This window comes from Crocuta crocuta, unplaced genomic scaffold (genome assembly GCF_008692635.1).
Source record: "Crocuta crocuta isolate KB4526 unplaced genomic scaffold, BGI_CrCroc_1.0 scaffold138, whole genome shotgun sequence".
Lineage (NCBI taxonomy): Eukaryota > Metazoa > Chordata > Mammalia > Carnivora > Hyaenidae > Crocuta > Crocuta crocuta.
In genome coordinates this window covers 4610627-4637378 of record NW_027532585.1, presented here as the reverse complement: position 1 = coordinate 4637378, position 26752 = coordinate 4610627, and the positions used below count along the sequence as shown (strand labels likewise).

At 48.4% G+C, this 26752-nt stretch overlaps 1 protein-coding gene across 1 annotated transcript; it reads left to right on the top strand.

Annotated features, from left to right (window-relative positions):
• Nucleotides 1–13736: 13736 nt before the first annotated feature.
• On the top strand, nucleotides 13737–25919 carry KCNK18 (potassium two pore domain channel subfamily K member 18). Its single transcript, XM_077779458.1, has 3 exons — nucleotides 13737–13956; nucleotides 16459–16587; nucleotides 25105–25919. The coding sequence occupies exons 1-3, from the start codon at nucleotides 13737–13739 to the stop codon at nucleotides 25917–25919; spliced, it is 1164 nt and encodes a 387-aa protein (XP_077635584.1).
• Nucleotides 25920–26752: the final 833 nt, after the last annotated feature.

Below are 26752 nucleotides of genomic sequence, written 5' to 3'. Positions count from 1 at the left end.
CCCAGTACTAGCTACGGGAACCCAGGAGAGAGGCTACTTGATAATCTCTGTTTTACAGACACAGGGTCTACATGTAACATACTGAATAGGGCCCAGATGTCCAAAAGAGTGCACAATCTCAAAAGTTTTCAGCCTCCTCTTGAACATTTTCGAGGCCCATCCAGTTTCTGCTCTAACCCTCACATACCTTGCTAACCTCATATAAACTATCCCTAGGCTCCACAAAGACAAGGCAGACTTGGGGCCAATCCCCTGCCTTCTCATTGGGCTACCTTTCTGATAATAAAGCTTCCTCTGCTTCAAACATGGTGACTCAGAGATTGGCTTAGCACAAATCACACACATGCAATCTTATTTCAGGGCTCTGTAACAGTTTGGCAATCAGCCAGGAGGCTTTGTGCTAGAGGCAGACCACCCTGAGCAGTGGGGTGACTTGGGGGACTCCATGAAGCTGCTTGGACCACATATTGAATCAAGGGAGTTCTCTTGGCAGGCTCCTTGAGCAGCATTGGCTGCTTTCAGCATCAAGTCACAGTTGGGAGTAAAACAGCCTCTGTTTGGCCCCGGTGAGGGATTCTACAGCTGAAAGGCGAGTTTCTGGTGTGCAGAACCAGTGACTGTTCCTCTCATTTGCTTTGTTCCTTTTGGGGGAATTTTCTGATGGGACCTTCATAGTTTGAGAGACGGAAAAAGTCCTATAACTACCCATATTCAATTATGTTTCCTCCCACAAGGACCTAATTGTTGTCTTTGTGTGTTGTTTGTTTGTCTTGCTTGTCCCATGTGGAATGCTGATTTGATTCTGGACCATAGACCTTTGGGCTGCATATTCCAAAACTGGTTTAGGTTATGAATTTATGAAAGAGAAAAAGATGATCTTTTCTGGCAATACTGCTTGGCCATAACATTTGTGACACTCTGGAGAAAAGTTGAGCCATTAATGGACCCACAAATTATAATGCTATCTTGTAATTACATTTCATAAAAGGGAGATATTTGGAAATTGGACCTTTAATATCCTCTCTACAAATATTAGTAAAACAAAGGCTAGGCTTTGTTTGCATCTTGTTTGTGGGTATAAGTCTATGTGTGTTATAAATATGAGATATTTTCTCTACCTCAGATGGTATTGCTAAAATTAATTTGTAAAGGGGCTCTACTTCATTGGTTTAAGGGCAAACACTTGTAAAAATTGGGCATTCTAAAACTCTGATAATAACTAACCCAAATGTTTTTCAAGTTCACATGATATGGAAAAATATTAGGTATTAAAGCAAATTCAAGGTTGTTGGTTTAATTAAAATAGACATGTATTTAGAGTTATCAGCATCAAATGCAAAATTTCTATTCTACTAAGGTTTACTAAAGGTCAGATGAGCTCATGTTATGCTGCTACAGAATTTGTCAATGAAAAAGGTAACCTAAGAATGATGAGTAGCTGTTTTGGGGTGTCTGGGTGGCTCACTCAGTTGAGCATCTGACTCTTGATATCAACTCTGGCTGTGAACTCATGGTCATGAGATTGAGCCCCACATGGAGCTGTGTGCTGAGCATGGAGCCTGCTTGGGATTCTCTCTCCTCCCTCTTTACCCATCTCCCCTGCTCACATGTGCTCTCTCTCTCTCTCTCAAAATAAACAAATAAATAAACATTAAAAAAAAAGAATAACGGGTAGCTGTTTAATGACATAAATATTTCATGACTAATCTAAACATGTTTGTTAAGAATAAACAGATGAACTTTAAAGTTTTGCCACGTTAAATGATGAGTAAAGTTAAATTCATTAAATATTTAGATCATTTGCAAATAAGATAAAGTCTCGAGACAATAATTACTAAAGATGTTTATCTGCTTTGGCTTCCTATTGCAGAGAAACTAAAGATACCTGGGTCTGTTAGTAAACATGTTTTATGCTTTATTTAAAAAGTTGTGCTATTAAAAAACATGTGTTTCTAGAAATTGTGAAATATAATCATAAATATGCCAGTCTAAAGAATTCTGGTATAACAGACACTTCACAGTTGATGACTACTCAGTTTTCACTGGACACTGAAGTTTCTAAGAGTTAAAGATTTTTAATAAATGTTATTAAGACTGCTGGAGATGATAAGGAAATGAACTCTGCATGTAGGGAAAGTAGGATTTGTGTTTTTGGTAAGAAGGGTATTGAGGAGATGAGAAACATTTTTGTTTATTGAAAAGAAATAATTTTGTCCTAAAATAAGAATGGTTATTTTTAACTAATTGATTGATTGATTGATTAATGGAGAGAGGGAGAGAAAGAGAGAGCAAGTAGGGGAGAGTGGCAGAGGGGGAGAGAAAGAGAGAGAGAGAATCTTAAGCAGGCTCCATACTCAGTGCAGAGCCTGACTTGGGACTTGATCCCATGACCCTGGGACCATGACCTGAGCCAAAATCAAGAGTTGGACACACAACTGACTGAACCACCCAGATGCCCCAAGCCTGGTTATTTAAAGAAGGAAAACTTAGGGAGATACCTGAATGTAAAAAGAAGGTTGTAGAAGATTTATGAGAAGGACATCTTTGGAAAAGAACTTTATACCTGGTCAGGATGCATGAAAATTTATTTTTGAGTTTATTAGAATTTATGAGTTTGAATATCAACTTAGAATTTATGAGTTAGATTAAAACTACTAGAACTTATGGGTTTTAATATCAACGTGCACTGGTATAAAATTGAAATTTGGTTTCTCTCTCTGGTAAAATGACAGAGTGTTCTTAGATTTTCGGTCTACTCTGAATAAGTGTGGAGGTGCTGACAACACTGACTCCATCTTTGGCTCTCCATCTTGTTTGCACTCGCACAAGGATCTCCCTCAGGGCTGTGCTCCAGTCCCCATGGAGGTTAACGTCTGCCCTGCCTTGAAGGGGGGAGGGCTTGTTCTGATCTTCGTTAAAGTGTTGCACAGAAGTCTCCACTTCAAGTAACGAGCAGAGATTCTCTGACACAGAAGGCCCCACTTTAGATAACTACCCGACGACCTCCCCACCATGCCCCTCGCTCTGTAAAAGCTAGGAATTAAGGTCCAGTTGGGGTGGAGTGTGGGAGTGGAGGACAGCTGTGTACAGCCTGGATCGCCTGCACCTGTCAGTAAGCTGCCTTGAATAAGGAGACTGTGTAAACATTATGGAGTGGCTTCCTTCGTTTTTCAGTCTTGAGATGCCTTCTTAGTCTGGAGGATACATTACTGACTCCCCTCCACCGTCTAATAATGAGAAATTGTAGGGGTGCTTGGGTGGCTCAGTTGGTTAAGTGTCAGACTTCTGCTGGGGTCATGATCTCTCGAGTATGAGCCCCGCATCAGGTTCTGTGCTGACAGCTCAGAGCCTGGAGCCTGCTTGGGATTCTGTGTCTCCCTCTCTCTCTGCCCCTCCCCTGCTTGTGCTCTGTCTCTCTCTCTCTCTCTCTCTCTCAAAAATAAAGAAACATTAATAATAAGAAAATGTAAACAAAAGTTTTTCTTTTCCTTTAAAGATATCTGCCTAGAAAAACAAGGCTTCTGGATTTTGTGTGTTTAACAGGTCTTTGATTACTTAAGCACTTGAGTCTTGTCAACACTAAAAGAGTTAGTTTTGCTAACAATTGTATAACCCTCTGTATTTGCATTTGGAATCTCTGGTTACCACCTTGGCGATATAGATGATTAAGTATTAGGTTAAAAAAATTTTAATGTTTATTTATTTTTTGAGAGAGAGAGAGCATGAATGGAGAAGGGGCAGAGAGAGGGAGACACAGAATCTGAAACAGGCTCCAGGCTCTGAGCTGTCAGCACAGAGCCCAACGCGGGGCTTGAACGCACCAACCGCAAGATCATGACCTGAGCCGAAGTTGGACGCTCAACCGACTGAGCCACCCAGGCGCCCCATAAGTATGGTTTTGTAATGATCTGTGTGTGATCCTATTTAGGCATGTACTTTGTAACCTTCTGATATTTTTGACAACATTCTCCAAATTCAAATTCTAAACAAAGTCTCTATGACTAATTAGGCTTCTTTATTTGATATGTCAAATTACAGACAAATTGTCAGACAAATCATGATAAACCTTTCTAGGATAAATTGTATGAGTGAATGCATAACTGTTCTAGAAATTATATAAAATTCCTAAGCTTTTGATCTTTCCTAGTATAATGTCATCACTTATAATTCTACTTATTAAGGTGTTGTGTGTCACAGAAATAACCAAATTTCTTTGTCAAGGCATTAAAAGAACTCTCATCAGATCTTTAACTGGGGCCATTTTTGAGTCTTTTGTCATTTACAGTTATTGTTTTATTTTGATGCTCTTGCCAATATATTTCAGCTTCAAAGATTTGTGGAAAGGGCTTTTGACAAACAGGGTTCTCATATCTGTAAGGTCATAAAACTAAAATAAGAATTTCTGGACCTAATAGGAAAGCTGCATTCAAGCAGGACAAGAATTAGTAACAGGGGACTAAATAGAAGAAGGTGATTATAATTTTTATGACTCTTCTTTAAAACATGGCTGGTTCTCTGATATTTTCTAGATTTAAGGAAATTTTCTTTCTCAAGAGATCTACGACTTACAGAAATGTGGTAAAATATTCCTTTGTAAACAATTGTAAATATTTATCTTTTCTCCCTACCTGAACCATCCAGAATTTAGAAACTCTCAGTGAATATTCTGTCTTTCTCGGCAAGATGGCTGCTTACACAAATTCATCAGAGCCTGTTTCCCTTGTAATATGACCATTGGAAACACTGGTCGTATTATCAAGGCTTTGACTAGAATGTCATATTTGAGAGAGACAAGCATAGACTCACATTTGACCAGACAGCTTTAAGGAACTAAGTTTGCCTTTATGGAGGCAATAGAGCCCCTTGGAAATGTTGGCCTGATCTCTTGCTTCCAGAGTTCCCAGCAGACTTACCAAGTGAGTAAAGAATTCCAGGCAGGCTCAGGAACTTCAGGGTACTTGGGGGATTCTGGGAAGAGAGGAGTTCATCCAGACTGATAGGTATTACAGGTGAATCTGACAGCAGGCACTCGCCTCAGCTCCTGGCCTTGAGAGGCTGTTAAAAGTTTAATTTGAAATTCCCAAACAAGTGCACTAGTTGGGCCGAGCACTGGGTGTTATATGGAAACCAACCTGACAATAAACTATTTAAGGAAAAAAAAACTTTAATCTGAAATTCCTTATAAAAGGTTCTAGTGAGGCAGGTTTTAAAAAAGCTCGTATGCTCACTTGCTGTTCTTGGTGAATTTATATAAGTGATTAGGCCAAGTTGTTAAAACTGGACTGGACATTACAAACCAATTGATCCCAATTTGGCCATCTTTGGCAGAAATGAGGGTGTTTTTTAGAAAAAATATGTTTCAGTAACATACCTTTATGGATGTTAGATTCTATTTCTGATGAATTATCTTTGAATATTTCTTTGCCTATAAAACCAGGATGGCTCCTTGAAGCCTTCTGGTTTCCTCAAATGTCCAGCCATGACTCTCCAAACCAAGGTTCCTAATTTTGTCCCATTTTCTTGACTTGGAATCATTGAGAACCCAAACGGCCCCTTTCCCCAAAGCCCTGCAAACTGAAGCTGGATAACTTGAGATACCTTTTGGAGAAATTGCTACAAAAGCTCATATGTAGTAAGTCTTCATGCCTGCTGCCCTGCAGGCTGCTCAAAGGGATCATTATGGATGTTTGAACTACAATCCAGAAAAATCCACCAGCTTGCTGCTGCCTGTCCCCACCCCATCTGCTTTGAGACTGACATCTAGAAATCTTCTCACTGGCAGTGCTCAAGACTCAGATACTAGATTTAGAATTTGCTCCAATCATTAACCTGTGTTTTTCTTTTGTTTTCATGAAAATGCCTTTCATTAATTATCTGGTTGCTTGTACAACACAGGTCTGCCTTTGAGCCCTTTGCAGGGTCATCTTCTGAAATGAGACAACTGTTTAACTGAACTGACCTAATTTTTTAAATGTTTATTTTGAGAGAGAGAGAGAGAGAGAGAATCCCAAGCAGGCTCCATGCTCTCAGCAAGGAGCCCAACACACAACACACAGGGCTCGATCCTACAAATTCTAGATCATGACCTGAGCTAAAAACTAACAATTGGATGCTTAACTGACTGAACCACCCAGGTGCCCCTGAACTGACCTATTCTTAAGACTAAGACTGGTTCATGAGATGGAGAGCAGGAGTTTTACCGAAGGTCTAGAACAGAATAGTTAAACTCCAGCTAGGAAGGGGGAAACAATTGTTAATCTATGATGTTTTCTAAGAAAAAATCATGTCAAAAGCAAAGGCTTTTGATGAAAATTTATTTCAGGTATAGGACAGATTCTTATATGTGCCTCCCACTTATGATAAATTAAGCCAGAGGGCTCCATTATGCTGAAAACAAATCAATCGTAGTAAATACTGGAACCTTTTTCTGGATTCCCTGATGGACTACTGTTACAGGGACTACTAAGATTTGGGTTTATGTAATAATTAAATGTGGTTTCTGAATATTTTGGTCATGCAAAATGTACACGTTAAGCCAAGTATCAGAGAATATTTCTAACAAGATGCAAAGCTGGTTTGTTCCTCAAACCCAACCTTGTCCCTTTTCTGCAGGAAGTAGCTAAGAATGGTCACTGCCCTATTCCCCGTGATTGAAGAATGATAAGCAAGAGTGGGGATCTGAACGTGGACATGTGCGTCTTTATTCATTTTCACCTTTGCTAGGCAGGCTTTTTCGCCATGATAACCTCACATGCTGCTCATAGGCACATTCTGCCACAGCCTTGCAAGAATTATGAAACTTGAAAATTGTTTTTTTTTCCTCCAGCACTAGCCACAGGAACCGAAAAGTGAGGATATCTGATAGTGACTTGTTTTGCAGAGGTGAGGTCAACATGTAACATACCAGGACCCCTCGATGGGGCCCAGATGTCTAACAAAGTACAAAATCTCAAAACTTTCCAGCTTCCCCTTGAAAGGTTACCAACTAGTTTCTGCCCTAACCCCCACATGGCTTGCTAGTCCCGTGTAAGCCATCCCTAGATTCAACAGAGACCAGGCAGGTTTGTGGCTGATGTCCAGCCTTCTCGTTGGGCTACCCTCCTGAGAGTAGAGCTTTGAGAAAGATCTACCATCAGCTTCAAACCTGATGTCTCAGGCATTGGCTTTCAGTGCATTAGACACACAAATCTGATTTCAGGGTTTGGTAACAGCTTTATTGAGATATAATTGATATATAACATTGTGTAAGCTTAAGGTGTACAACATGTGATTTGATGCTTTTATGTATCACAACACGAGGTCCTCTTACTGAGTTTTAAAACTTCCTTGTATGTTTTAGATAGCAGTCATTAATCAGATATATCTTTGGAAGAGACTTTTCTTGGTTTACAGCTTGTCTTCTCATTCTCGTGATATCCAGTAAGTTTTCAATTTCATCTATTTTAATCATAAAACTAGATTATCGTTTTGATTCTTTTATAACCTATAGATACCGTTAAAAATTTTCATTCATCCATTTGTCAACCTTCTCTTCTATTTTCTTTAACATATTATATCTGTGTTAAACTATTTGTCCTGTAACTCCCTCATCGGGACCATCTATGGGTCTACTTTTTGTTTCTTTTCCCATTTGAAGATGGTCACATTTTCCCCTCAGTGTGTCTGTTGGTTTTTTATTGTGTGCTGAGCTTGCAGGAAGGAAAGTGTGGGCACCTTCATACCCCAACATTTTAGAATGATAAAAACAACTAGCACTGCAAAAACATGAATGGCATTGCTGAATTTATACCATACTTTAGAGTTTTCCAAGTACTTTCTCATGTATTGAATCTTTTGGCTTTCTTCGTTCTACCTGCCACCAACCAGGATAACTATTTGCAGACTATAGGAAGTCCTCCCTGCAGAGAGATTTTATGAGGGCCCTGGACAAAGACTCAGAGATGTGAGTCTCCAACCCAACGTCTGCAAGGATGGTGTCTTCAGCTGTGGTCTCAGGATGCCCTCTTTCCTTGGAGGGGTTGTGGTCAGTTATATGCTCACAGTCAATTCCCCCCTGCTTCCTGGGCAATGGCCGCCTGCTCCAGGTTACATTTGCTAGCTGACCTTATGGCTGGGTGTAGCTGTGACAACGTTCTTATCAACTGAATGTGAGTAGAAGCGATGTGTGCAAATTCCACCTTATGGACGCCAAAGAAATTGATTGCCCTGACTTCCTCTTTCCCTTCTGTTGGCTAGATCAGAGGTGGGCCAAAGAGGCCAGTTTTAAGTGTGCAGGTGAGGACCATTCCCTAGGGTAGTACCAGGGTAGTGCTTCTCAGACTTCAGTATACTTTAGAATCACCTGGGGGGCCTTGGTCAGACTGCTGGCCAGAATTCCGAATCCTGTAGATCTGGGGTGGGTCCCAAGGGCTTCCATTTCTAAGAAGTCTCCAGACGGTGGTCATGCTGTTGGTCTAGGGACCACACTCTGAAAACTGCTGCTCTAGGATATGGTGGAGCAACGATATGGAAAGACCCTGGGGCTGGGTACTTAGTGCCTGCATGGAGCAGGGCTGCCCCAACTATAGGCAACCCTTGCTTTTGGGGTGCTATGTCAGGGATCAATAAACCTCCATATTTTTTATTTAAAAAATTTTTAATGTTTATTTATTTTTGAGAGAGAGACAGACCGAGTGTGAGCAGGGGAGGGGTAGAGAGAGGGGGAGACACAGAATCTGAAGCAGACTCCAGGCTCTGAGCTGTCAGCACAGAGGCCGACTCCTGGCTCAAACTCATGAACTAAGAGATCATGACCTGAGCCAAAGTCTGACACTTAAGCGACCGAGCCACCCAGGTGCCCCAAGCCTCCATCTTTTATTAACCACTGTATATAGTTTTGGGTGCCCTTGTTAAAGCAACTTTGCCTTCACCCCAACCAGGACACACGTGATTGCCAGGTTAGGCAGGGTTTTGGTTGGTGACAGCACTAATGTTCAATCTTTCTCTTTGGTCTGCTGGTTTGCCTCTTTGAAGGAATCCTCCCTTCCCCGTAGGACTTACTATAGCTGGCAGGCCAAATGGCCCTAAGCCTGGGGCAAAGCTCTCTGGACCACAGATTTGTGGTCCTGAGATCTGAGATGTGCCCACCCAGTGTGCAAATGTGGGCTGGATGAAGCAAGCAAGTCTTGGAGGCTGGTTTTGCACACCCCACGCCCCACCTCTCTTCTCTCTACCAATCTTTTTGTACTAAGACTTTTTCTTCAGTTCCCACACTCTCCCCTGGTCAAGACTGTAGGTCGTAAACATAAAGTGGGCTGTGCAACTTGATTATAACACAGCAATTTGCTTCTAGGAACCAACGCCATGTTTAATGTAGGAGTATAATTGGCTCCCTATTCTTTTGAAAAGAATTGGTGGATTCTTTGTGACTGAGAAGCCCCCCACCCTGCCCTGTATGCTTACCCTCCCTCAAGAGAGAAATATAGAAACACACACACACACACACTCATCAGGAGACGGGCAGCCACGTCTTCCTCCGGGGAAGCCTGTGCCAGAATTCACATGGGCTGGTGCTACTGCTGCTGCACCTGAGGAGGCCAGCCCTGGTGACACTCCTTGGCTGCTCGAATAAACCATCCCCCTCCTCCATTGTCTGCGTACACTGTGCCTGCCTGAGGTGAGGTACTCAACTGGGTCTCAGGAGACCAAGAGGTGGCCTTAAAGTTTGATTTTGCTTTACCTGTACCTTGTGTTCCCGTGTTCTCTGCAACAACATCACTCATTTAGAGGAACAAAGACCCTTGTGGCTATTTCCACCCATCCCCACCTCCAGAACTAGAAATTTTTACTTCAGTCAGACCTATTGCCATTGATCTGCTCTTAGCTGGCTGTTATTCTTCTCCTTGTACAGATTTTGAACCCTTCTCTTCCATGAGGCTGGCCTAGGCTGCTTGGACTCATAGCATTTCTCTTTCTTCTGACTCCATAAGCCACACAGTGTTTGCATCTCACTTTCTAATTCATGCATTACTGTAGTTAAACGTATGAATCCATGTATCTATCTCTTTCCATGGATAATAGGGACCTTTATTGGCCTCAAATCATCCAAAATCTAGTGGGCCTTCTGGTAGTGCTTATTTGGCTGGTTGACTGATGTCCGTCTGATACCTCATTAGGGGAGGGATTTAGACTTCAGCAAGAAGTCTCTTGATGACCTGTCTCTCTTCCTCCCTAGGAATATGGGCTGGATAATGTATAGGAAGTAGGAAAATTCCTCTCTCCTAAAAACTAAAGAAACCCAATCATCCCAGAGGTAGGGAAAAGTAACTGGATCTCAGAGCCTTGACTTTATCCACAGGAGGATCCACTGAGGAGTCCTTCTGTTGTGGGTTCTCACCTATTCCTGCTACCACCATCCCACTGGCCCAAATGGGGGCAAATGACTCTCGTACACTGATAAAAACCATAACATTGAGTCATATACAGCTAGATAATGTGGCCAGTGGGCTGAAGCTCAACTGTCTTCAGTTTGTGTTTTATCACAAGGTCTTTCTCTACCCAGCTCCCGGTCTCCCTCCAGACAGTTCATGGCATCAAGGGTAATGGGTACAAAGGCACTTGTTATGTTATTTTCTATAGTATTCTAGATGCTTGAAACATGTCTTCCAAAAAAAGACTTAAAGGATTATTGAAATACACTTTCTGACCTCCATCATCTAATGCTTTCATTTCTAACAGATTCTTTTTCTATGTTTATTAACTTTTGAGAGAAGAGAGACAGAGACAGAGTATGAGCAGGGGAGGGGCATAGAGAGAGGGAGACAAAGAATCTGAAGCAGCTCCAGACTCTGAGCTGTCAGCATAGAGCCCGACATGGGGCTCAAACTCATGAACTGTGAGAATATGACCTGAGCTGAAGTCAGATGCTTAACCGACTGAACCACCCAGGCACCCCAAATACTTTCATTTCTTAACACTGCCCCTGAGCATAGTAAAGAGCACTTAATAACAAATGACTTCTGTATTCTTATCTTAAAATGTTGATTCTTATCTTGAGTAAAGAATGATGGGAGCATATGAAAGTGTTATTCAAAAGAAATGGCCAGGAGAGATATACCATATTAATGGACTGGAAAGCTTTACACAGTAAAGATCTTAAGTGTCCTCTCATTGGTCTATGGGTTTAATGCAGTTCCTATCAAAAGCCTAGGTAGGTTTTATGTAAATAGAGATAATATTATTTTAAAACTTCTATAGAAAGGCCTTAAAATAGCTCAAACAATCTTGAAAAAGAAGAATAAGGTAGGTGGAATCACTATACCTCATATTAAGGCCTATTACACAGCTATAGTAATTAGATAATATAGTATTAGTGGAAAGATAGACCACTACATGATCAGTGGGAGAGAATAGAGAGCTCAGAAATAGATTTACACAAATTTGCTGAACAGATTTTTCATAAAGGTGAAAAAACAATTCAGTGGAGTAAAGATAAACTTTTCAATAAGTGGCACTGGAGCAATTGGATATCTATAGGCCAAAAACAAACAAAAATGAACCCTGACCTAAATGTTACACCTCAGGCAAAAATTAACTCAAATGGATCACAGACCCAAATATAAGCTTAAAAAATATAAAACTTTTATAGGAAAACAGAAGAAAATCTTGGGCTAGGCAGTGAGTTCTTAAACTTGGCCTCATCTAGGAGGCTGGATACAGATGTCAGAGGAAGGGTAAGGATGCAGGGTCATTGGCTTGTTCTAGGTTTGGGGATCTTCTCTTCTTCAGGGCAGTAGAGAAGCAGTTAAGAATGGGATGCTTTCCATTTCAAACTGAGAACTGCATGATCACATGCCTTTATAATCTTTCATCTCCCAACTCTGGGCTCTGTAGGCTTGGTTAGAGGTCCTGATCTCCAAAGTCCCCTGATCCCCCTGGGGGCGGTGCATATTCACTAGGAAACTTAGTAAGGGGTCCATTAAACTACACCCTCTGGCTTCTGCCTGGGCATTCTGGAATCTTCATATCCAGGAGCCAGAAAGCAAGAAAAGGGGTGATCGTCTTGTCAAGGGCAACTGACCTGGTCAGAGGAAGGAGGTAGGGCTGCTTTCACACACGGGGGCTGGAAGGAACAGGAATATAACTCAGGTGACTCACTTGGGTACCTCTTGGTATATCTTACCCAATTGTATTTGTGAATGGACAAACCCAAGCAACTCCAAACTGAAGAGTATATGGTTACCATGGACTCAGGATTCCCCCCACCCCCCACCAATGAGGATTTGGGTCATGCCATTGGGCAAGACATTGACAGAATAGAAGAGTTAGGAGAGGTCAAGAGGAATTTAGAATGGGTAGTAAAGGAAGGAAATGATCAATATTAGTTGCAGGCTTAAGACCCATTGCAGCAGAGGCTGTGTACTCTGTCCTACTAACCTTCCTCTTCTAAGTTTGCCTTCAGGGGACCAATTCAACTTCATGAAACCATCCAAACTCGTTCTCACATTTATCATTCCTCCAGTATGTTTTTAAATGCCTGAATTTTTGCACTGGTCAACACCTTCTACCTGCTCACCATCCTAGGTCACCACTGGTGGATGTTTAAAACCTGGATGGCCACCTTGAGCCAAGAGCTGTCTACACATCGTCTCCTCACCAGCTGGGTATTCCCAGTCCTAAGCCTCCATCTTAGAGCCTGTTCTCTCAGACACTGGTGCCAATTACCACAGGTTGGGTCTTCTGTGAAGCAGATAGATAGGGTAAGTGCTGCAGCGTCCTTACTGGGATGCAGGATGGGACAGAGAAAGCCTTCAAATCATGACGCAGAGCTGACAAAAATCTCTGGCAGACCAACGGGAAGTTCTGGAACAAAGATTGCAGGTTGGAGGAGTCCTCCCAGGGACAGACAGACATGGGTAAGCTCTGCTACACCCCATCTTCCTCAATCATGGCTCAGGGCTTCCCAGAGAAGAGGGCTGGGAAGCTGAAGCACACTCTGAAAGAATGAATAGCCAAGGCTGTCATGAGCCATGTTCTTTGACGCCTTACAGAAAATCCTCTTAGGAAGATGGGTTGAATGTGCACACATCTCCATGTCTGTCACTGGGCATGTTTCTCTCGTGGCAGAGACAGGGCCCAGGGGAGCAAGTCCAGCTACACCAGCCTATTTTCAAGCCCCTGCTTACATCAAGTCTGCTAACCACCCGATTGGTTACAGCAAATCACGTGGCCTCCGTCAACACTAAGGGGCAGGGAATTCTGCTCTGTCCACCTCGAGACCACAGCAAAGGTGGGTATGCTACAGAGGAGCGCAGAATTATGACCAATAATTAGATCCATGCAGGATAAAGGCCCTTTGTAAACCGTACAGCTCCAGCCAGACTCATTACCATTATTACTACCTGTCCAAGAAACCAGATGTCACAGACAACCTTGACCAAAAACCAAAAGTCAGATTCGGTACCTGGAAGTCAGATCGCAGCCTCCAGATGGGAAAGGCCAAAGCACAAAGCAGCCACCACAGCTTCTACCCAAAGCCCCTGCAGGGAAGCTCCTAGGCTGGCAGATCAATAGCAATTTGGGGCGCCAGGGGGGGCGCCATCTAAGTAACTGAACGTGATGAGTACCGGCTGCTTCTCAGTCCTTGGGGGAAGCACACGCACCATCCACTTAGTGCTGGAGTGCTGGAGCCTGGCCATTATCTGGGCACAGCTCCTGCCTGTCCGTCAGCTCCTCCTGTTCCGGGCGCTCCTGGGAGGATGGAGGCTTCGGGGCCACCCCAGACCAGGAGGTGCTTTCAGGAGGCCCTGGAGAAGCTTTTCCCTCGCCTCTGCTTCCTCTGCTCCCTGGTGACCTATGCGCTGCTGGGTGCTGCCCTCTTCTCGGCCATCGAGGGTGGCCAGGACCTGGGCCCAAATGACCCGGAGTTTGAGGAATTCCTGGGAGAGCTCTGTGGCATCTTGAAATGCAACCGAACAGGTAGGTGGTTTGTCTGGGCAAGGCGTGGGGGTGGGGGGGCAGCCCCCAGAGAGCAGGGGGCTGCCCTGCAGGAGGCTGGGGGAGGGGGAGGGGGGTGGTCTGGGAGTCCTCCGCAGTATCCTCCCCATTCTTGGGCGGGGACCCTAGGCAAATGACTTCTCTCTGAGTCTCAGTTTTCTCCTCTGTAAAATAGGGAGAATAACATCCTGTCAGGGTTGGTTGCTGTGAAGAATGTAGGGAAAGCCCTGAGGACCCACTAGATGCTCTGGAAAGACCAGCTCCCTTCCCTCTGCCCCCGCTCCCAGCCCCACCCAGACCGCAGGTTCGGAGGATGGATTGCGGGAGATTTGGTGAGGTTGGATGGGCGGTATGGGTGACTGCATTTGGAGCTGGGGGTTCCTAGGCCGCTCCTCTGAACTCTGCCTGCCTGACCCTGTGGCTCAGTTTACAGGGACTAGAATTCAAGAACAATCAAACTGGACTTGGACCCCCTGGGAGGAGTGGCTTATCCCCTTTCCCTCACATTTCCAGTTTCCAATGGCCTTTTCTATGGTTGGACTCGGGGGAGGGGAATTGGTTGTGGGAAGAACCTGGGGTCCCGGTTGCTTCCCCGACCTGCTGTGTGATCTGAGGCAGAGTCATTGCCCTCTCTGGGTCTCAGTGTGCTGGACAGAGGGGGCACACAGTCTCAGGCTGCCAATCATAGAGACCCTGTGGGAAGCAGATGAGATAAAGCCTCTGAAAGGCACTTTATGTTCTTTTGTATTTCATCTGTATTTAGTCACTTACTTCCATAGCCCGGTTACCCAAAGCTTGCAAATATGTATTTAACAGAGCAAAATAAAAATGTAGAGTGTAAATAAATAAAAGACAAAGGAAAAGCAGACTCTACAGGTGAGGGCAAGAACAGGATGTTCCCTAGTGTGACATGTCCTCGGCTGGGCTGCTCACGGCTCCTCCTGCGGCCCCACCTGCTCTGGGAGCCAGTTCTTCTGCCTGAGGCCGCCCGACCAGATGCTGGTCACAGTGTCTCTCCTCCATGGAGGGTTCCACTCCTTCTGTCTGCATCTACCAGACAGACACGTGCCAACTCAGCTGCCCCAGGAGATGCCTTCTGCCATCGCCACCGCCAGACTCTGAACCATCCCATCCAGGCTCTCATGTGTCAAGTTCAGAGCTTCCCATACCTGGCCACCTGGCCGTATCCTCCAAGGAGCTTGCTGAAGTACATGTTCCCAGGCTCTTCTTCAAACCCACTTAATCAGGATTTCTGGGGCTGGGTTGGGAATCTTATTTTTACAGTGTCCTGGGTGGATCCTGATGCAGGAAACACTATAGGATCCCAGGGCTGGCCCAGCCCCATTTTGGTTTTGTTACTGTCTTTTTAAGTCATCTCTGTGCCCACAGTGGGGCTCAAACTCACGACCCTGAGATCAAGAGTCTCACACTCTATGGACTGAGCCAGCCAGGCACCCCTCCAACCTCATTTTGTACTGGTTTTTTTTGGTGATTAAAGTGCTCCCTTGGTGCTAGCTAAGTGCAAGACCCGGCCAAACACGTTTCATGCGTCATCGCACGTAATCCTCACGCCAGCCCTAGAGGGTTGTATGAATGTCCCCTTTCATGGATTAGGAAGTGGAGGGTTTGGGAGTTCAGCAACTTTCCAAGGTCACAAACCAGAGAGTGGAGCCATGGACCCTACCTGAGGCATTTGTACTCTAGAGCCCAAGTTTTCACTGCCACGCTGCCTCCATGATGGGGAAACTGAGGCTTGGGATGAAGCACCTTGTCCACAGCCACAGAGGCTACTCGGGGTCAGAGCTGGGTCTAGAGTGCTAGTGTTTGGACTCCTAGGTTGGTGCCCATTCAATGAATAGGGACTTCCTGCCATGTGCCAGAGTCTCCAGATGGCTTCTGAGGTCTCAAAAGCCACTGGCCACCAAGGCCAACAGAACTATTTGGGAACCTCCCTGAAGAACCAGGGCCCCAATCCCGCTCTGTTGACCTTGGGGCAGATGTTTTGAAAGCCAAGCCTTCCCAGAAATCTTCAAGCGACGGGTGCCCATAGATCGCAGTATGAGCACCAAATTCCATCAGGCTTAATGACCTCCGGGAGTGGATATGGTTTGCATCCATATAACAGCTTACATTTCATAAAACCCACTTTGCTTTCAATGATCAGGAACCCCATGAGAGAGACTGAGTGGAAGTTAGTATTCCTCTTTGCAAGTGAAAGACACAGAAGCTCAGAAAGTTCAGAAAGCCACAGCAACGCTATGGCTGAGCTTGGGCCGGAACCCTGAAGGGCCTCTTCCATGGGGTCTGTGGCCCCTTAATCTCCATAGGCACGAAATGCAGAGATGTGCAAAAGCAGAGACAAGTTCTGGTGTCGATGAGGCCACAGGGCAGGGGCATCCTGGTCCCCAGGAAAGACCCCTGCACCTGGGCGGGACCTGCCTTGAGCAAAACCTTCTCCTTCACTCTGGTCATCTCTTGTCCCAGTTGAGGAAGGCAGGAAACAGGATCTTGAAGAGCTGCTGCAGAAGGTGAAACCCCACTGGTTCAGCACGTTTGCGGACTGGTCCTTCCTGAGCTCGCTCTTTTTCTGCTGCACAGTCATCAGCACTGTGGGTAAGTCCAAGGGCAAGGGCAGGCCTGGGCGAGAGACCTGGGGGAGGGAGGGGGGAACCGGGAGGCTGGGGACCCTTGGTGAGGATGCTGGGACGTTCAATTCATTTGGTCAAGAAATGGTTGTGAAATGCCTACCCGGTGCCGGGTGTCCTTTGCTGAGTGGCCGCCGTGCCTGGCTCGGGGTGGTGGATACTTCGGGGGCTACAACAGTGAGCGGGACCGATGTGGGGTCCTAAGGCGCATTGGTGGGAATTAGGAAAGGGGGCCCTTGCTTCAGGTGGGTGCAGCTCCACGCCCGGGTGTGGGCCCCAACGGGCAAGGCAGGCATAGGCTGCATCTCAGCCCCCTCTCGCTCTTTGGCCGAATGCCCTTGTACAAAACACCTCTTGCCTGGGTACCTGCCGGCCCAGGCTTCTGGGCAAGACAGAAGAACTCAGGCAACCAAACGCGGTCAGCCCGTGAGGCCTTCCGGGTACTGTGGGAGCACAGAGCAGGGGTACCTGCCCCAGGCTTGCGGGTGGTCCAAGAGGCGATACTTAAGTGGTAAGAGCATTTTAAAGCCTCCCTGGCGGGAATGGCGGCCTGCTGAGTCACACAAGGAGAGCGGGTACCACAGCGTGGGGCAAGGTGGGCATGAAGAGGGCACTCCAGGCCAAGGGGCCAGCATGGGCCAAGGCCCAGGAGCGAAAGGAATGGCAGGCACTGTAAGGAGGTTGATAGGGGTGAAGAGATGTGGGAGGGAAAGGAAGCGCCAGTCTCCAGGAAGGCCCTGTGCGCTGGGCTAAGGAGGTTGGGTTCATCCTGAGGGCAGTGGGGGTGTCCAGTGGCTTTTGAGCAAGGGAAGAACATGGAGGCTCAGCATTCCAGAAAAATCACCCCGGCTGCAGCATGGAGGTGGAGCAGAGAGTAAGGCTGGCAGCATGGAAAGGCCATTCAGGGCTTCCTGCAGCAGCCTGGGTGAGAGATGATGACAGCGGCCTCCTCCGGGACAGTGGTCATGAGGACGGGGAAGGGGGGGATTGAAGGAGGACTTTGCAGGACAGTCTGCAGGGGTGGGTACGTGGAGGGTGAGGAAGACAGCACAGTCTCTAGCTCTGGTGGGCAGGACCGGTGGGCTGGGGAGAGGGCGGTGAGGATGCTGGGCCTGAGGATGGAGGTGATGATTCAGGGCCGGTCAAGGTCAAGGCCCGTGTGGAGCTGCTAGGTGGAGACACCCATCCCTGCTGGAAATGTGCTTCTGGGGCCCTGGGCTCTGGGTGGGGTTAGGGAGGTGGGTGCCAGAGTCACCGGCATGGAGGGAATGGAGGGGAGCGTGGGGGGGGGGGGGGGTGCGTGGTGCGGAGAGAGAGGACGGAGCAGGGCCAGGAGCACCAATGGAGAGGTGCGGGAGGAGCTGCCAGGCAGTTACAAGAACTAACAGTTACCCTGAGGGGCCTTTGAAGCTCACAGAGTCACGCCGGTCAGAGTGGCTAAAATGAGCAAATCAGAGAACTCTAGATGCTGGCGAGGATGTGGAGAAACGGGTACCCTCCTACACAGAGGCTTATGAATCAGGTCGGGGGAGGGGTCTGAGCCCAGAGGGCTGTTGTCAGAGGCCAAGGGCATGCAGTGAGTAGGGCTGTTACCCACAAATAGGCCATGAGACTCCAAGTCCAGTGCTCTTTCCCCAAAATAGTCTGCCAGCCTTGCAAGTCTGTAGGGTGTTGCAGGGTCCCTGCCCACCCCTGCCCACCCCTGCCCGGGCAGCCGCAGGGAGAGCCTGGCTGTGCCTGGGAGGCAGGGGCAGCTCAGATTTCCAGAGACCCCTCGTGTCTGGCTGGGTGGTTATCAGTGGCTGGGAGGAAGGCCCTTGCCGGGAAGGAGCCGGCCTCTGCCCATTTCCCTGCACTTGCTTCATGCGTGTCTTCAGCCCCCAAACAAAGGTAAGATTCCCCGGTGCAAAGCATTGACCCAGGCCAGTCCTTTCCAGAGTCCAGGGTAGAGGGGAGGCTGTAGGAGCAGAGCTGCCCTCCACAGTTACCACTTGCTCATTTAAAGAGGGGCTCTGTGGACCCCCAAAGCCACAGACCCTCTTCTTGGCTGCCACACAAAGTGTGGGCTCCTGGGTGACAGAGCTGAAGGATCTAGATGATGCCGAGATGAACCAGGCAAAGAAGGGCAAGAGCTTTCCAGGCAGAAGAAATAGTCGGACAAAACTCTGGAGCTTTGAGGTGCTTTGAGGACAAGACCACTGTGGCCTGAGCGCAGAGAGTGGACAGGAGAGAGGGGGACATGGCACAGGCAGTGGCCTCCTGAGCTGTGGGGACAGACAGGGCTGCTCTTGCCCTTGCGCACCGTGTTCCCAGGCCCACGTCTGAGGATGCTCGCCCGACTAAGGGCCCCTGGCTTCCGTCCTCGAAGGTGCGGCAGGGCAGGCCAGGTAGGAGGGGCCTCCCCGGGGCTGGCGGGAGTCTCCCCTGCTGGCAATGGGGTCACAGGAGCCGAGGTGGGGGAGGTGACCTCAGCCACCGCTCAGAAGCTCCTGGGTCAGTGTCTCCACCAGGAGTGGAACCCGTTGAGTTGCCCCTGCCCCCCTCGGCCAGTAAGAGGACCGAGGCCCCAACTTCATTCAAGCGAATACCAGTCCCTGCGAGGGATGGGCCCACAGGGTCATAGGGCCCCAGCCCTAGGGGTCATCGTGCAAAGGTTCCCTCACCCTTGGGTGGGGGCAGGGCGGGGCGGACACTGGCCACCTGGGGTCAGCTGTGTGACCTCCAGGGAGCAAGGGGCCCCTTCTGAGCCTCGTTCCCTCATCTGTAACTCCTCCCAGGCCTGCCTTTCAGATCAGCGTGAGGAGAAACATCAGTGGCAGCCAGGATCTTGTCAGTTGCTACTACTGGAAATTCCAACCCAACTGGCTTAAACTGGGGGGGGGAATACGTGTTCCTGCAGGAAGTGCAGTGGGGGACGGCTCTGGGGCTGGTCGATGTGCAGCTCAGCTGTGACACTGAGCATCAGATACTCTCCCGTCCTGCTCACTAGGCCACAAGATGCCACCAATGTCCACTCCCATTTGGGCAGAGTTGGATCTCATAGACAGAACAAGGGCTGGCTGCCACCATCAGCAACTCTTTCTAGAAATCTCCCACCCCTGAGCCAGTGCTGGCAAGGGGATTACATTACCGGAATGATTTTGACCAATTAGACCTCTCCCTAAATCAGGTGTGTGTGTGTGTGGGGGGGGAGGGGGCAGTGGCGTTCCAGGAAAAAGAAAGGAATATTGTGGGGGGAACAACCCGTGTCTGCTTTATGAATGGGCACGTGCTTGTGTCCAAGAGCGCCCCCATGTGGCTTCTTTCAGAACTGGTCCTTCACCTAAATTGCCTATCCAGGCAGGGTTAGGGTTAGAATACGAAGATTAACTGCAGCACTGAGCATTTGCTGGCACCGGGCGTGGTGTTCACAGGCTTTATAGGCATTATTTTATTTAATTTTCATGACGTGACAACCCTATGGGGCAGGTGCTGTGACATTTAGCCGTGAGCTACATGGAGAGGGACGTCACTACCAGGAAAGCAGGGGTGAGGCTCAGCTGGACTTTTTAGGGAAACTCACAGCTCAGTGGAACACCGGTCACAGAGCAGTGGGAACTCGAAGGAAGGTACTGGAGATGCCAAGGGGGTTCAGTTTGTTTTCCTTTTCTTCAGGAACTTCAGGGACTTGGTCTAATGCAGCCCTCCTCAGCCTTGGCATTATTGGCATCTTGCACTAGATGATTCTTTGTTGAGGGGGCTTGGCTAGCGGCATCCCTGGCCTCTACCTACTAGGGGCCTCCGCCTCTTTCCCTGCTGTCTTCACCAGTTGCGGCAGCCAAAAATGTCTCCAGACATTGCCGGATGTCCCTCGGGGGGCAAAACTGTCCCCCCCCCCCGAGAACTGATATAATGCAGTGGCTATCAAGGTATGGCCCTAGACCAGCGGCATGAGCATCACCTGAGAACTTGTTCGAAATGAGAATTAAGGGGTGCCTGGGTGGCTCAGTCGATTAAGCGTCTGACTCTTGATCTTGGCTCTGGTTATGAGCTCACAGATCATGGGATGGAGCCCCACAGCAGGCTCTGTACTGACATTGTGGAGGCTGCTTGGGATTCTCTCTCTCTCTCTCTCTCTCTCAAAATAAATAAGTAAACTTAAAAAACAAAAAAGAAATGAGAATTAATTCTCAGGCTCCATCCTAGCCCTACTGAGCCCAAGTCTATGGATATGGGGTCCAGCAATCTGTATTAGTTCAGATTGCTAATATAGCAATTACTAGGGGGTTCTGATGCATGCTAACGTTTGTAAAGCATGGGCTGGATGTGAAGGTTCTCAGCCCTGACTTGCTCACTGCAATTATCTGACTGTCTTTTTTTTTTTTTCCTTTTTAATTTCTGAGAGAGAGAGAGAAAGAGAGAGAGAGAGACAGCATGAGCAGGGGAGGATCAGAGAGAGAGACACAGAATCCGAAGCAGGCTCCAGGCTCTGAGCTAGCTGCCAGCACAGAGAGCCTGACGCGGGACTCAAACCCAGAAACCGTGAGATCATGACCTGAGCTGAAGTTGGACGCTTAATAGACTGAGCCACCCAGGCGCCCCCCTGGCCATCTTTTATAAGCTCCCAAGCCCGGACTCCATGCCAATCAAGTAAGAGTTGCTAGGGACAGACCCGGGCCTCAGTATTTTTCAGAGCGCTCCAGGTGCTTCTAATGGGAGTCCAGGCTGTGAACCACAGATCTAATGGAAACGCATTATCTTGGTTTAAATCCCAAGAAGGCAATGCTACTATCAAATCAATTAGGACATCAAGCCGTCCAGTAATTATGAGTGCAAGAGGATATGGGGGCGGGGGGTTCTCCACAGCCTGTAATCAATAGCCATGTTTGGAGTGCTTCCTGCCCTACATCTCTGGGCCACTCTTAATGCACCTGGCCTTGATGCTAAAGAAGGGGCACTTGGCAGGTGTGAGGTTGGCCAGTCCCCAGTCATTCCCAATTGGGTCAGTCCCCTTGGATTAGAAAGTAAAGTGCATGGGCTATTAAATACTCACAGCCTAAGTGGAGTGGACTGACCATCCTGGAATATATGAACGCATTATAAGAAATGATAGGATTTTCCGTTATGCATCTCAGCATTCAGTAATTGGTACGGTTAATACATTTCCTTCACAGGGGCCATGTGCTCTGAGATTTGCTTTCTTGATGCATTTTCTGGGCGATGGCATATCTTTAGGACTCTAAACGTATTCTACCCAGAGATAACCGCAAAGACTTCGTTTAAATCCACTTACTTCTTCTTTGCCACGGAGGACACTGGGTTTGGCATGTGCGTGGGGCAGGTCTTCAGGTAAGGGGTGTACTGTCGGCTTTGGGCTGTGCCGCTCCAGACAGGTCACCTGACCTCCTTGTCCCTTGTCCCTTAAATACAGTAATAGTGGTGGTTGCCAGCATTAGGGATTTCGCTGTTCAGGGAGTTTTCACTCTAAAAGGCACTTTGCTCTACAAGTCCTGTAAGAAGTGTGAGGCCCTCTTCTTTAAAACAGATCTGACCCTGGGACCCTGTCCTGGGAGCTGAGGGGTTTCTACTGCGCAGCCTCCCCTGACTCCCCTGCGGGTGCACCAGAACTGGGGGGCTTCTCCACCAGCTAGAAAACAGGCTGGTCCCCGTCTGTGGGCCTCTGTGCCTGCTGCTAACGTCCCTAAGGACTGATGGCTCTGTGGGGCCCGTGATCGGCTTTGGCAAAGGAGTCTTTGCTGACACCCAGGGCCCGGGCCCCACCAGGACTCTGTGGCCAGGCCTCTCTGAGCTCCTGACCTTGCAGGAGAGGCTCCAGGTGCCCTCCGCCCTCAGCTTCCCTTGTCCAAAGACTCTCCCCACACCTTCCCGCACGGCTGGGAGGAGCCATGTTTGCCTGGGACGACCACAGTGGTAGCTGGAAAGTCGTGTGTCCTGGGAAACCCGTCAGCCCCAGCAAACTGGGCAGAGGGTCATCTCCCCCAGGGCCCCCTCCGTTCCTCCTCTCCCCCTTGGGTCCCCACCCCCACCTCCATCTCCTCAGTGGTTCTGGGCTTTCACTGAAGCCGGGACAAGGAGCCGAGGCCCCTTCTGCAACCTCGTCTCCTGGAGGGGAGGCCCGGAGCTGCTGGAGACCTTGAGAGGGCAGGGAAGGGAGACAGAGGCAGTTGGAACTGCCCCGTGGAACAGCCCCGGATTTTGGACGGGAGGTTTAGCCAGCGCGGTCCCAATTCCTGCTCCCCGTGGTGCGTACACCTGTTGGGTCCTCGCCACATCCTGCTGAGGGTGGAGAGCTGAGCCCAAGGCCTTGCTTCCCTCTTAGCCAGGAGTCCTAGAGAGCAGGGTCTCTGCCTGTTTCTCCTTGAGCCCCCAGCCCCGTCCACAAGTGCCTGGAATAGAGTAGGTGCTCAATAAGTGCGAATCCAGGACGGGTGCCTTTGTTTTCATCGTTCATAGGGCAGTCTGCTCTTTTACATTCTCTTATTGACCTCCATGTGCTACTGCATACTCACTAGTGTAGTTATTTGATTCATATCTGCCCCTCCCACTAAACTAGAAGCTCAGAGAGGTTGGACACCATACCTACTTTGCTCACCGCTGTATGCGTATGCAGTAAGCACTCAATATCTGCATACGATACGAATGCACATAGAATGAACTGTCCCTCCTACCAAATGGTGCCTCGTGGAATCAGCCCAGTGTGGCATGGAGTGCTCTGGAATGGATGCCAATCGATGAGACCCTCCGAGGTCCACAGCCTTCTCCCAGGACCCTGGTGAGGGTGGGCAACCTGAACACCTGAGTGCTCCTGGAAGGCAGAGCCTGAGGCCAGAGTTTGCCACAGGGAACCGGAGCCCTGGAGGAGGCTGGGGCAGAGCCAGCGGAGGAAGTGCCTTCAAATCAATTTACATAATCGGCCTAGGTTTTTCTGTATTAATCATCCTTTATGACATCAAAAATTAAACACAGGCATTAAATACAAAAACTTTTCCCTCATTTCGCTGAAGTCACTGACTTGCTCACTCCAGAAGACCCAGCTCTCTGTGCTGTGGGGGTTTGTCAGCTCTCTGCTCCTGCCTGTCTGTAGACAGGAGGGTGGGGGATGGGCGATGGACAGAGAGGACTCTAGAGCACAGAAGCCTCAGCCCACCCACCCCCTTTGCTTGGCTGACTGGTTCTTAATGACTGGAAGGTTCCACCCCCTTGGGCGCTCCGGACCCCGTGGGAATGAATGTTGGCGTGGGAGCCCGATGGTTCTGGGGATTGGACTGCCAACTCTACTCTGCCCTGAATGCCCTTGACCAAGTTATTTCATTTCCCCAAGCTTCAGTTTCCCCACCCATGAATAGTGAATACCATGCCTACCTGTGCAGGTGGGTTGATACCAGCTCACAGTAAGTGCTCCTGGCTATTATTATTAGCTCCTGAGGACAGAGACGCCAACATTTCTCAGCTGTCCACTATGGACCAGGCACTGGTCTTGTGTAATCTTTCCAGCGAGTCAGTACACAAAGCAGAGACGGCCATCCCTGTTTTGCAGATAAGAAACTTGAAAATGGGAGCAGTCAAGTAGCTTTCTAGAAACAACAGAGCCGAGATTTACACTCAGGTTGGAAAGATTCTAGATGCGGGGATCCTACCGACTTCACCAGCCTTTGTGACCGTGTTTGTCTAAAATACTAAACCACAATGGCCCCGAGGGCAGCAACTGTATTTTATTCCTTCCGTCCTCTCTCTCTCCTACTATGCATGCTGCTGTGCTCTGTTGGCACATAGTAATAGCCTGTTGTATAGAAAGAAATAAACCGAGAGGCCCAGACATCCCAGGGTGGACAAGGTGGCTTCTTAAAAACAGGTGCTTCCACAGAGGATGCAGGAGGTGGTGGGTGTGATGGCAAAGCCACCCGTGGCCTCTCCCCTGCATTCATCTTGTCACGTGCATTCTTAGAAATGGCCGCAGCAAAATGAAAAGCAATCAGCCCACCCCCCAGACATGTTCATCCCCTGCCAAGGACTCTTGGGTCAAATATCTAGACCTGAGTCGCTCCTTATCCTGAAGAGTAGCTGAGTTTCACCTCCTGCTTTCCCCACCAAAATGGGCCCAATGCCAGATGGCGGATGAATGTTTTTTAAAAAATGTTTAATGTTTGTTTATTTTTGAGAGAGAGAGAGACAGAGCGCGAGCAGGGGAGAGGCAGAGAGAGAGAGGGAGACACAGAATCTGAAGCAGGCTCCAGGCTCTGAGCTGTCAGCACACAGCCCGACGCGGGGCTCGAACCCACAAATGGGGAGATCATGACCTGAGCCGAAGTCGGACACTTGACTGCTTGACCTAGGAGCTCCTGGGTGAATGTTTTAAGATGGATATTTTCAAACACATTGTGTAAGCCATGACACCAAGGAGGAGAAATGGCAGGTCTCTTCACGGCTTGTTTGGGGAGGAAGGGGAAGAGCAGACAACCATCCCAGGCTCTGTCTTCTTTTTCAGGTTATGGCCACATGTACCCTGTCACCAGGCTCGGCAAGTACCTGTGCATGCTCTACGCCCTCTTTGGAATCCCCTTGATGTTCCTTGTCCTCACGGACATGGGTGACATCCTGGCCACCGTCCTGGCCACGTCTTACGATCGGTTCCAAAAACTCCCATTCGTCCGGCCTCACCTTCCCGCATGGTGCTCCCGCCTGCTCTGCAGAAGGTCTGCTGCCAGGCCTGTTTCCGCCATGAGGCCCGCGGCCGGAGCTGTCCCCAGGATCGTCATAGAACCCCAGGAGCTCCCGGACCCCAAGCCCGGCAGGAGTCCCTCAGCCCCAGGCAGCAACACAGATCTGTTCGAGAGACTTCTTGCACGAGAGAAGCAGAGCACGCTGCAACCACCCCTGCGGGCCGTCGAGAGGAGCAACTCGTGCCCCGAGCTGACGTCAGGGAGGCTCTCGTACTCTGTCATCAGCAACCTGGATGAGGTGGGACGGCAGGTGGAGAAGCTGGACGTCCCCCTCCTGGTCATCGCTCTCCTCATCTTCGTCTACATTTCCTGCGCGGCCGCCATCCTCCCCATCTGGGAGAAGAAGCTGGACTTCGAGAACGCCTTCTATTTCTGCTTCATCACGCTGACCACCATTGGGTTTGGGGACACCTTTTTGGAACACCCTCACTTCTTCTTGTTCTTCTCCATTTATATCATCATCGGGATGGAGATCGTGTGCATTGCTTTTAAGTTGGTGCAGAACAGGCTGATTCACATCTATAAAAATCTCATGCTGTTCTTTGCGAGAGGGGCATTTGACCATCATGTTAAAAAGTGAGATTTCCACCATCTCTTGTGTGACAGATGCCAGCTGGGCTGCTTTCCTCGCCTCATCTTTCAGGGGCAGTGCGGTTGGAACTGGTGGCCCTACAGCCTGTCACCTGAGACCTTGGGGTTTGGAGACAAATCCTGCATGAGGATCAATTTTGGTCTTGAGGTCCTGCAGAAAATGTGACCAATGCCCTTCACATCAAGACGTTAGACAAAGACTATCCCTGTCCTTCAAAGCCTAGTTCATTGCCCTGTCTTCGCTTGTCAAAAGCTCCCCCTTCTGTAAATGAAACCACCTTACGGATGTCATAGCTTGACATGTCTCTTGAGACACAAGAAAAAAGTTAACCTTTGTTTTCGCAATTTGTACTTTCAGCTAGATTAAAATCTACCCTGGGTGACACAGAGCTGGTCTGAACAGCCTCTTCTCTTGAATGACTTCAGGAATGTGTGCAGGATCAGCCCAGTCTCAGCCTATGTAAGGTACACTGGTGCCACGGAGTGTGACTGTCACCTGTGTTCACAGGGGCCTGGGATCGTTCAACTGCCAGATTCCGTGTAGACCCGAGTTCCCACTGGAGTGGCCCGTGACCAGCACCTCCTGAATGAGCAGGCATGTGAAAATGTTGACTTGGGTGAATCGTTGATAGAGGGAAGGGTTGGCACTCAGTGGCTGGATAGTCTCCTGTGCTGTTCCTGAGTTGCCGTGCGAATGGGCTGGTCTGGGGAGAAGATGCTGTAGGTGCTCCACTCTGATGCTCTGGTGCTCCAGCTTTCTTTTCCCGAGGACTATCCCTCATCACTAAAGCACAGGGATGTACAGGGCAGCCTAGAAGTGTC